The sequence below is a fragment of the Atta colombica genome, unplaced genomic scaffold, assembly GCF_001594045.1.
Source record: "Atta colombica isolate Treedump-2 unplaced genomic scaffold, Acol1.0 scaffold207, whole genome shotgun sequence".
NCBI lineage: Eukaryota > Metazoa > Arthropoda > Insecta > Hymenoptera > Formicidae > Atta > Atta colombica.
The window spans coordinates 195,873-207,350 of record NW_017259302.1 but is presented as its reverse complement, the minus strand read 5'-3'; the positions used below and the strand labels follow the sequence as shown (position 1 = coordinate 207,350).

General features: G+C 28.5%; 1 protein-coding gene across 1 annotated transcript in view; it reads left to right on the top strand.

Moving 5' to 3' along the window:
- LOC108687410 (protein no-on-transient A-like) overlaps window positions 1-11,478 on the top strand; it is a 37,947-nt gene that overhangs the window by 8,791 nt on the left and 17,678 nt on the right. The window contains exons 3-4 of the mRNA XM_018193164.1: window positions 6,735-6,825; window positions 7,788-7,806. Of these exons, the coding sequence (XP_018048653.1) occupies window positions 6,735-6,825; window positions 7,788-7,806 (110 nt within the window). The remainder of the gene's footprint in view (window positions 1-6,734; window positions 6,826-7,787; window positions 7,807-11,478) is intronic.

The window sequence follows — 11,478 nt, the reverse complement described above, 5'->3', positions numbered from 1 at the left end:
ATATATAATAGTAACATTGTTTGTTATTAATTTTATCTTACTTCATATCTCATTTTAGAATTGAATTTAATAGTGTACTTGCTTTTCTTCTTTTTTTCTAGTTGATAATTTGTTTTGTGTTTATAAAAGTCTAGATTATAAATTTTTTAAATAAAAATGTGAAATGTATGAAAATCTTGTGTTATATTAATTAAAATGATTTATTTTTTCGAATGTAAAGAAGGAGGGTTTATAAAGGCCGATTTCTTATCTAAATTTTGTCAAAACTCAAATGAAAATTTATCTCTGGAGGTCAATTATAATATATTTAAGTGATTTTAGCTTAAAGGGCGGTGATGTTGCCGTATTTACTCCGAAATTAATATTTTGAATACTTAATGGTTTATTGAAAAACCTTTTATAAAATTATGAAAAATTATATCATAAAAATTAAATCATAAAAATACAGGTATACAAAAATGTATAAAGATAATAAGCAAACTATACGTAAGAGGGGACTTACGTGAATTAAACACCCCCCCCCCCTCTCCCTCCCACTCAATAGTAATAATACTTTGGAGCGCACACGCACACTCCTTCTCCCATACACCAGAAAGGGTTTCGAATTATTAAATACTACAGGAGTCACGTACTACGAAGTTTTTATATCTGTGATAGACACATATACAGAAATGCGCGCGCGCGCATCTATGCACGCACGTACGATGCACACACACACACACACACACACACACACACACACACACACACACACACACACACACACACACACACACACACACACACACACACCACACACACACCACACACACACATTGTGGATAGTTTATGCAAAAAGTCAAATATTGATCATTTTTTTGAAATTTATTGCCACATATTATTATTTAAATTCTAATATATATGTAAGAGCATCGGTATCAAATGCAAAGAGAATTGAAAGAATTGCCATTCCAGAATAATTCTGATCATTTTCCTATATGATTCTATCGTGATTTTTTAATAAGTTTTTCAATAAAAAAATCAGATATATTCAAAATATTAATTTCAGAGTAAATATGGCAACATCATCGTTCCGTTTGAACTAAAATCATTTAAATTGAATATAATTGTCCTTAAATAAATTTTCATGAGTTTTGACAAAATTTGAATAAAGTCGAAATCAGCCCTTACAGATTCCTCTCCTTTCCATATCAGTAACATTTAATAATTATAGCGTTCTCTAGGATTAATAATTTTTTATTTAAAAGTAAGATTTTTAAAAATTATTTTATGCGAATCTCTTTTTACACAGTTCTTGCCAATTTGATATGTATCAAGATAAGAAATTGTTTGTGTAAATAAAGGCTTTCGAATAAAACATTTACTGAGAAAATGCAATTAAAACGCGGAGTAAACGCTAATTTTACATTAGAATCTACTCTCATGGGAATGCGAGCTTAACTTCTAAAAGATTTAGCGAGGGCGTTCCTGTAACGGAGTAATATATAATTTTATCGCAACACTTTTTACTCTCATCAAAAAATATTTATATCGTGTTACTTCAGTATACTTTGCTTAATGCTCAACAATAAGTGAATATAACGAGCAAAATTACTCTTAATGAAGTTTAATATCGAACTTTAAACTTTAAACTTACTTTTCAATTTACAATATGTAGCATCATAAGTTTTGCAGCATATGCATTATGTTATCGTTGTGTAAAATTCATCCTATGATTTATTGTAAATACGGAGAGGTTGTTACTCAGTCACTAATGGGATACTTTCTTTTTCAGTCACTAATGGGATTCCGATTTCTGGTGATTTTGATTTTTTATAAATTTGAAATTATTTTAAATAATTTAATAACAGTATTTCGTATGATTTTGAATAATTTAAATGATTTCATGTTTATATAACTACGTGATTTCAACTTTGATCTTTTAAAGATTTAATGTTGAAATGATTTTAATTGAATTCTGATTTAATTTGATTTTAAATTGATTTTAATAATAAGTACTTGAATGAGTAGCACCTCGGTAAATATTTCCTATTGATTTTGTAATGAAATTCTAAATCAAAAGTCTAATCATGACATCGTTCTCAAATGTATCGTGCATGTTTAATTTTATTTGTAAACCTTTCAAAATTATTCTCGCCCTCTTTGCACATTGTAAATACATAATAAAAAAGAGCAATATCTTGAGAAAGAGAACAGGTCAGCGGCATAAGAGACTCCTTTTTCACGTGTATACGAATACGAAGTTGTTTGCATAGCTCTCCCTTCGCGTTTGCGATGTCTCACGTCGTGTTTGCACATAGTAACCCTTTCACAGTCGGCTCTTCGATTATGCAGATTGATAAATTTATGAAATAATAAATATCTAGAAATTTTCTAATTTTTGTTTCTGATACACACAAAAGAACATGCATTCAAATGAGCGATCATTTAGACAGCTACAAATAAAAAATATAAGATTAAAATTTGTTTATAATTTGTATTAAGCATTTATAAGATAAATTATATTAACAGATATGTTACAGATCAATATAATTAAATATAATAGAGTTATATGATAAAAGTAATAAATGCAGTATTTCTTGATATATTGATAAAAGCTTTTACATATTCATTATTCTGTGGCTGCTACGATGATCTTGGTTAAGGCAGAGAGATAGAAACTGTGCGCGCGAAGGAGAAAGATTTCTGATCGTAGAACCTAGGTACTTTGCGGTGGAAATCGAATGGGTAACCTTTACTTAAATCGATTCTGGCAGCGTGGAAAATCTTTTGAAAAGAATGTCTGGAGAAAAAGAGAATCTCGATAACGTTTATGCAAATTTATTCGATAAAATATTATTATATATTACTGCAGTACAATATATTTTAGCATACATATTGTGAGAGATATTAAACGAGAAGGAAATTATGTTTATAAATTCGATATAATAAAACTGTAAGGGATGAAACGAATCGTACATAACAGATACAGGTATACGACATAGGTATATATTCAACTATTATAATTCACTATTTACTTTGTCTTCGAAACCCTATATAATCTTATTTTTTTTGCCATCATCTCGCGTTTATCTAGCAGTATAACGTAATAAGCTTTATGTCTGCTTGAATAGATTTAATTTCTTTTGTTCAAAGACATACAATAATATATATTATATTTTTGTTTTTTTGAAGATTGACAGTAAGATTGTTTTCCTTATATTTGTGTGCGCACGTTTATCCACATATTTTTAAACTTAAAGTTGAAAAAAGACTAAATGATAAATGGGCGTAAATATATTATACAAATTAGTATAACAAAAGAGGGCTACGAGCCAAAAATTATATTATTTCATTAGTAATTATAATAAAAAGATATATTAAACATAAATTTAACAAATTATTCAATTATAAACAAAATAAATAATTAGTCAATAATAAAAAAAAATATAAAAATATATATATATATATATAAGAAAATATAAAATATACAGACGTTTCAACCTCGATTGGGTCATTCTCAATGTTTCAATACATAAAAGTTCGCTCGGTCTAGAAATAAAGTTATTCGGATTTGTATACATTATGATCGCTTATTAAATATATTTAATATATTTAAAGTCTCACTGTAGTTGTCGATAGAATTGAAATCTTGAAAGAATTCAGAGTATCAAATGTTCCATTGTAAACGGATTGTTTTTATTAAAATAATGAAACAATTTTATCAAGATATAGTAACTCATAGAGATACTGCATTATAGAATTAATGACAGTTTAATTGTATAACGATCACCAAGATATTATCTTCAAATTTTTAATTTAGTCAAAGTTAAATTATATAAATTACCTTCATATTAAGAGAGTCTGATATAAAAATCGCAGTCAAGTTTTTTGCAATTTATATTATAAGCAATAACGATTAGAGTTAAAGTTGTTGTTATCACGTCAGTGCTTTAGGATCGTTATGACATTCAAAGAATTATAAACGTTATGAGAATCTTACCTTAAACTATTTTTTATTTTTCATTCTGTTATCTTTTAATTATTTCACTATTCTCCCTTCCTTTTCTCCTTCTTATTTACTATTTTATTACTATTCTATCCAAAAGTTAAGGAAAGAAATTTTCTGGAAGGGAGAGGAAATGTGTTAGAGAAGGGAGATATAGAAGAAAGAGGGAAAGTAATTGAGAGGAGGAAGTGATTATGAAGGGGAAAGTGATTGTATGATCTGGAGATATGGTTCTGGCAATTTGTTTGTTAATGTCTTGCTTTTGGTTTTTTATATGTATCATTTCAGATATTAATCTTTTATTATAAGAAGCCTCTTTATCTAAAATTTTGACTTCATTCCATTTAAAATTATGGTTTAAGTTCATGCGATGGTCAGAAATAATTAATGGTGAATCCGTTTTTTTTTTTTGATATCTATAAATCATGTAATCTTGTATTTAATTTTCATTTTATTTGGCCTACATAGCTGACATCACAGTCTTCGCACGAAATTTTATATATTTGGTTAGACATTGGCTCAAGTTCATCTTTTCTTCTTTTCATACAATTTTTAAATGTGTTAGGAATAGAATATGCTAATTTACAATTGAATTTTATTGAAATTGGTAAAAAGCTTTCTGAAATAGATTTAACATAAGAAAAATTTTTCTTTATGTTTTGTGCTAATATTATGTGTGAAGTTATTATTATGAATATGATATTTTATTCTATTATTAATAATAGAGAAAATAAGAGATAGAGGATAGCCATTATTAAGGAATATTTGAATGGTGTCAATTAAATTTTTTTGGTGAAAGCGAGGATGAAATAAACAAACAATTTTATTCACCATACTAATAATTATGCCTCTCTTATGACAAAGTGGTTGATTTGAATGAAAATTTAGAAATCTGCCAGATAATGTTGATTTATGATATATCGAATATAATTCTTTTATTATCAATAATACTTGTGTCTAGAAAATTTAAATTTTTTTCTGTACCAATTTCCATAGTGAATTGTAGTCTATTATGTAAGGAATTAAATGTGCTTAATGTTTTAATGCGTCATGTCAATACTGTCAGATGGAAGTGCTAAGATGATGTCATCCACATATCTATAATAAAATAATGGTTGTATAGATAATTTATTAATAGCTGACTCTTCTAAATCTTACATTACTATATCCGCAGTTATTGGAGACATAGGTGAACCCATTGGAGTATCAAAAATCTGTTTGTAAAAGTTGTTAAAAGAGAAGAAAATGGAATTTAAGACTAGATTAATTGCAATTGTAAATTCATCTTGTGGAATGTTAGTTTTGCAAGGATTTCCTCTCTTTTTTATGCTATTTATTGCTAGATCTATAGGGACATGGTGAAGAAGGATACTATATCCAAATTTATATTATATAAAATTATTTTTAAATATTTTATGAATTATTATTTGAGAATAAATTATTACTCTTTATTTAATTTGGAATACTTTATTTTCAAAAGTTTTAAATTATTATTATTAAAATATTTTCGTTGTTAAAATGATCGAAAAATCTATGTGAAGAAAATCTGTATTGCTCATACAAAGATTGAAAATATAACAATTTTATTGTTAATCTTATATAAGATTTTACATAAGATTGAACGATATGATTGATCGACATTGATGATGTCGATCAATCATATTGTTATATAACATTATACAAAATATCTATCTTATATTTAACTATTTATAATAAAAAAAGTGATTTTAATTTTTTAATAAAAAAAAACAAAAATATTTTTGGCATTTCTTTTATTACAGCTATTTCTTGGCCATTTGAAATAAAGTCTGAAAACAAAATTTTTTATTATATCAAAAAATTACTATAATAAATATTTTTGTATATTGAGAGAGGAATTTTTGGCATTCTATATTATTAATATATTTAAAAACGTCTGTGAAGCCATAATATATTTTTCAATTCTATTAATATTATTCCCTTGAGCAAAATGTTTCGTATATGTATGTACAATCTACGACGTTAGCAAAGTCTTTGTAGGCAAGATTAGCATGTTATCGCCCGCGCCGACGTGTTAAAGCGTCCTGCAACCGCTTTCAAAATCAGCTTAATCGACAAAAAAGCCCGTACGATACCTCTCGCCTGCGCAATTAATTCCCTTCTGAACTTTACCAAGCGCCGTCAAGCTCCGGAGAATTTCCCAGATAGATGGAGACCTCCTGTTCGCTCTTGCGCAAGTCCGTCATGTGCTTGTGATCACATGCAAGTGCATGCACAAAAAAATCATGCGAAGAGGCGAGCGAAAAAACTTTAATTTATAAGATTGTTTGCTTTCTCGTAATTGCCAAAGTTGCCTCATGCGAGAAGTTTTTTCAGTTTATAAATCACTGGTTGAGAGTCTCTTGAAAAATGTGCCAGTGAGTCGTGAAAGTGTCATTTTCTTCTCGTTATGGCAATTTAGGCTCATAGCCAAGATACCTAAAGGTGGCAGCCAAACTTCGTATACTTCCGCAATTTCATACGAAAAATTGAAATAATGGATTCTTTTATTCTAATATTTTTTAAAGTTTAAAAGATAATTTTTATTTTCAACGATTTACGATTATTATGGCATGTTTACACGTACGTTTTAACTATTGACTAACTTTTATTGTAATTTTATTCAATATAATGCATTTAATTTAGCAGTGTGTAAAAAGCTTGCGCATTGCATTCATTTTTAGAGATGCTTTTAAATTAATCTTTCTGTTAAATTCTTTGTCTGCAGGAAAATTCAAGGACAACACGAACAACTCGACAAAGAATACAGGATTCACGCTGCTGGTGTTCTCCTATGTAACTCAAGGGGCTCCGGAAAGGTAAGGATACCAGACGATCATTATTCTTTCCTTTATTCGTGATTCAAAGAAGACAAATGATCTTCTCGATTATTGCTGCGCGACGAATTATCGTCCTTCGCGAAACTCAAGAACTCATTCATTGAACATTTGACATCCGCGTGTTTTCTCTGTTACTCCTTAAATCGGATCGATAGTTCCTTCAAGATAATGATGTCACACTAATCGATATTCTCGTCAAAGTACTCTCGTAAATGTTCTACTTTCATCCAATATTCATAGATAATGTAGGATATTTTGACTAATTATACTTCCATTTAATGACAGATATTATTTGAATAAACGAACTTGCTTTTTAAAGAAAAATATTTGAACTGAATATAATGAAAATGAATCATTGATACATAAACTAATTCAAATAATCCGTCAAATTGATAAATAATAACGCGTGATGTAAATGATCATGTGAAAACAATAACGCTCATTTTAAATGCTCAAAATAATTAGTTACAAATACTTTATTCTTTTAATTGAAGAATACGTTATTGCTAACAATTTATACATCTATGTATATTTTTTACATCTGTAGTATTAATTTAAGATAAACTAATTTTATTAACCAATATTAATTTTTCACTTTTTTATAAAACCTATTAAAATTAACTTCTTAAAAATACAAAATACTTTTATTATATATAGCAATATTATTTTAAATATGAACTGAAGTTGATTGAATACCCTTGTAACATCAGAAATTAAGCAAATGTTGACTTAGTTCATCTCTATGTTCATTTTGTATGTACTTTCCGAATCATGCCGATTAATTCGAAAAGATTTCTCAGATTCTTACGCTATTATAAAGAATTAACGATCACAGAAATTACTATAAAAAAAGGAGTCCTTTAGCGAATTTTTTAAAAATCTCATTGGTCTTACCTCTTTGTTGCTACGTTCAATATCCGTAACAATCACTTCGCTTCTAGGAGCTCTCAGGAAGCTTTAGTAAGCCCCGGTAAGCTGTTATTAGACTCAGTACATAATAGACTGCCTGTCTCGCCTTCGTTCCGTTTTGCATCGTCGGACTTTCAAACGACACTCATGTCGTTTTATTCCTTTCATTAAATAATCTTAACGCAAGAAATTCATAAGGGCACCCTACAAAGTCGCTGAATGTGCTCTTTTCTTATTTATTCGTGTCAATAATTAGATTTTGTAGTGCATTAACGTAATTTCTTAAAATGTATTCTTATTAACATCATAATTACGTTCTTTCTTTAGAGAATGCTTCCGAAGGCTGTAACGTTAACAATACTGTGGAAATATAATGGACGATAATGTAACGATATTTACTAGATTTTGTAGCCTTTGTATTACACATTACTATTGATATTCTTATCAAAATGTTTGAAAGTTGCAGGCTTTAACAATTATGAATACATATATACATATTTTTAATTATTAGTTAATTTTGTGTATGTATATATGTATATGTGTATATTAAGAATTTCTTTCAGAATTATTATAACTCTATTATCATTATATTATAAATGATTAGCTTTTATTAACATTTAAGATGTTTTTAATCAATGAATATTTTGTTTTTATATCAATGAATGTTTTTGGTATTGTATCTTATATCTGTTATGAAGTTGTCATATACACATATATACAAAATTTGTTTTTAACAAAAAAGATATTATAAATTTAAAAGCTTTAAAAAAGCATAATAATTATAGATAACTAAAGTTAATTATTAAAACTAATTTGTACCAGTTTGATAAATTGCTTCTCATTTTTTCTAATTTAAATCGTGTTATATTTCAAGTAGAGAGAAATATGTAGCGCTTTTTTTTACTACTGCAGTCCACAGTTTGGGTTTAAATTTAATTTTTTTCTATTAAAAAAATTTTTGAAATTTATCCTTCTTTTAATATTATTCTTTCAATGAGAAAGTATTTACGACTTTTTTTTATTTTTGAGGAGCATTGAGTAGTGTAGTAGCTAAAAATTGGAAATATTTTTTTCCAATTTTAATTTTCATATTTAATATACATATATATATATATATATATATATATATATACAATTCTGATTAAATATTGGAAATTTTGTAAAAATATTTTAAATAAACGTTTTATGATATTTAAACTTCATATATACTCATTTAAATATTTCGGAACTTATATTCAATCTGATAAATGTTATATATAAAACATTTTTAACATTACAAGATATTTGTAGTTTTAATTAAATATTTTTATACATTTATCTGATATTTAATCCAATAACTTATAACTTAAGGTAGTTTTCTACCTCGAGATATCTTTGCATGCTTTTCTTTGCATGAAAATATATATACATATAAATGTATAAGAAATGTACATTTCTTTCTTATGTCATTACTATACTCTACAATAATATTTATAATAAACATATTATATTAAAATAAAACTAAAGAAGTAATAACTAAAGAAGCAAGTATTCTCTTTAAGTATTAAATTGAAAAAGTTGCAAGCGTTTTCTTAAAATAATTTATACAATTATATTGAAAGAACACATTCAAGTTCAAATTAATCAAGTATAGAAAATTATTAAGTAAACTAAAGATATTGTTAATAAACATAAGGATAAAAGTTATCTAAACAAAGAACCTGCATAAAATTTACGGAAAGTTTATTCGTCAGTAATAGCACGCTATATAGCGGGCAATATTCCATCAAGTTTAAAAACGATATGAATGTATCGCTTAAGAAACGAATTCGCCAAGAAAATCAGTAAGATAGACGACCCTGCGTTAACAGCGACTTCAGCCGTAATATATTCAATTTCTATTCCTTCTTGCATCCTGCAGACTCTCACCCTTTCGAAGCTATGATTATCACTGCACCATAAATTTATTCACTGTCAAGCTTTTTAGCTTGTTATTATCAGTTATTTGATTCATTCCAAAAAATTGTGCGAATGTCATCAATTGAATTGAAATTTTTGCAATTTATGTATGTATAATATTTTATAAACTGATAAGTAGACTTTGTAAGAATTATGAAATTATCGTTGATGATATAAGTGAATATCAATCATTTTTTTTTTAATATTGCCGAAGATAGATTAATAAATGGTTGAATTAGTTTTTCATTGTTAAACTTTGGATTTTTTAATACGAAGTCAATGTGATACAATGTTGAATTACTCGCATTATAATAAACGATTAGATTAAGTTTCTTGTTATCGTAAAGTATCGTAATGTAGCCCAAAAGAACATTTAACTTTCGAGAACATCAGCACGGTATATAAGATAAATCTCTTTAAGATTTCATCGTCGGATCTACCGCGTAATGGATTCAATTTCTTTGGTCCTGTCTATCGCTACCATTCTCTTTGGCTTCCTTACCTTCTCTTTGTCTTCGACCTCGAGTTGAGCACCATCTTCAGTAAATGAAAGTTTGGCCAGATTATCGCGCTTTCGCGAGAACGAAATATGGTCGCGCCGAGTACCATTGCAAACTCTTGAAATGTTCGAGTGTCGTCGATTCTATCTCAACCTTAGCATCTTCGAGCTGCGAGAGAAACTAAAGCTCCCAGAAACTGCGGGCTCTGAATCGGAATATGGCGGAACGGCAAAGGACATTATAACATCGTACAGCATTGAACGATAAGGTCGTCGCAGTCCAGGTCATCGCAATTCGAAGTGGGCAATGCGGCGTTCTACGTTGAAGTAGATGCTGAAGAAGGAATAGGAATTCAATTTGGAAATAGAAAGTATTCGCTGAATAGATGGAAAGGGCAATAGGTAAGTAAACGAGATGAGGGGAAGACACGTCGAAAAGGGTTTGCGCAAGGGTTTGCGCAGGATTTGTGACAAGTGGAACGAAGCGAGTTTCGAATAAGCGAAAGAAAGGAAATCTTATGGAAAATAAAAATGATAACGGTCGATGTACGAATGGAAATGCAACGAAGTGCATTATGCGAGAAACCGCGTAAAAGCAAGGTTAGACGATGTTGAAAAAGTCGAGAAACTGATACTAAAATGGGAAGCTGAACAGAAGCGTTGATAGAGTGTCGAGACGAAGAGATGGAAGATACGGGAAAGAGAACAATTTAGGTTGCGCCAACTAAATAACGACGCTTATACCACATCGGCACGTGACAGTCCTCATGTCTTCTTCTTCTTTTTCTCGATTTCCTCCTTATAACTCCTTTACAGTCACCTTATTCCATTCACGTTCGACGAACGAGAACAGGATGCATTAGTGGTGTCCAATTACAGGGCAGTACTTTGGCTGCAAGTCAGGCGCATTATCTCGTTGTGTCTATAAAAGGAAAGTAGGGATATAGTTATCTCAAGTGCGAAAATAATTAACTAATTTGCAAGTCACGGTTGACGCCATCTAAAGTCAAACTGATAAGATTAGTAAATGATGCATTTTAAACCCTAAAATTATTGTCTAAACATATTTTTGATTGGATCTTATTCTGTGAGAATAACAAGGAGTAATCTGAGATATTGTGCATATTAGTAATTTTTTTTACACTTCTTCAACTTGTTTTTTTTTCTTAAAAAAAAATAAGGAATCCTTATAATTGATTTTTATTTTTTCTCATTATTATTTTTATTACAATAAAATCATATTATTATTATTTTTATTATAATAAACAAATTTTACAAAAAAGAAG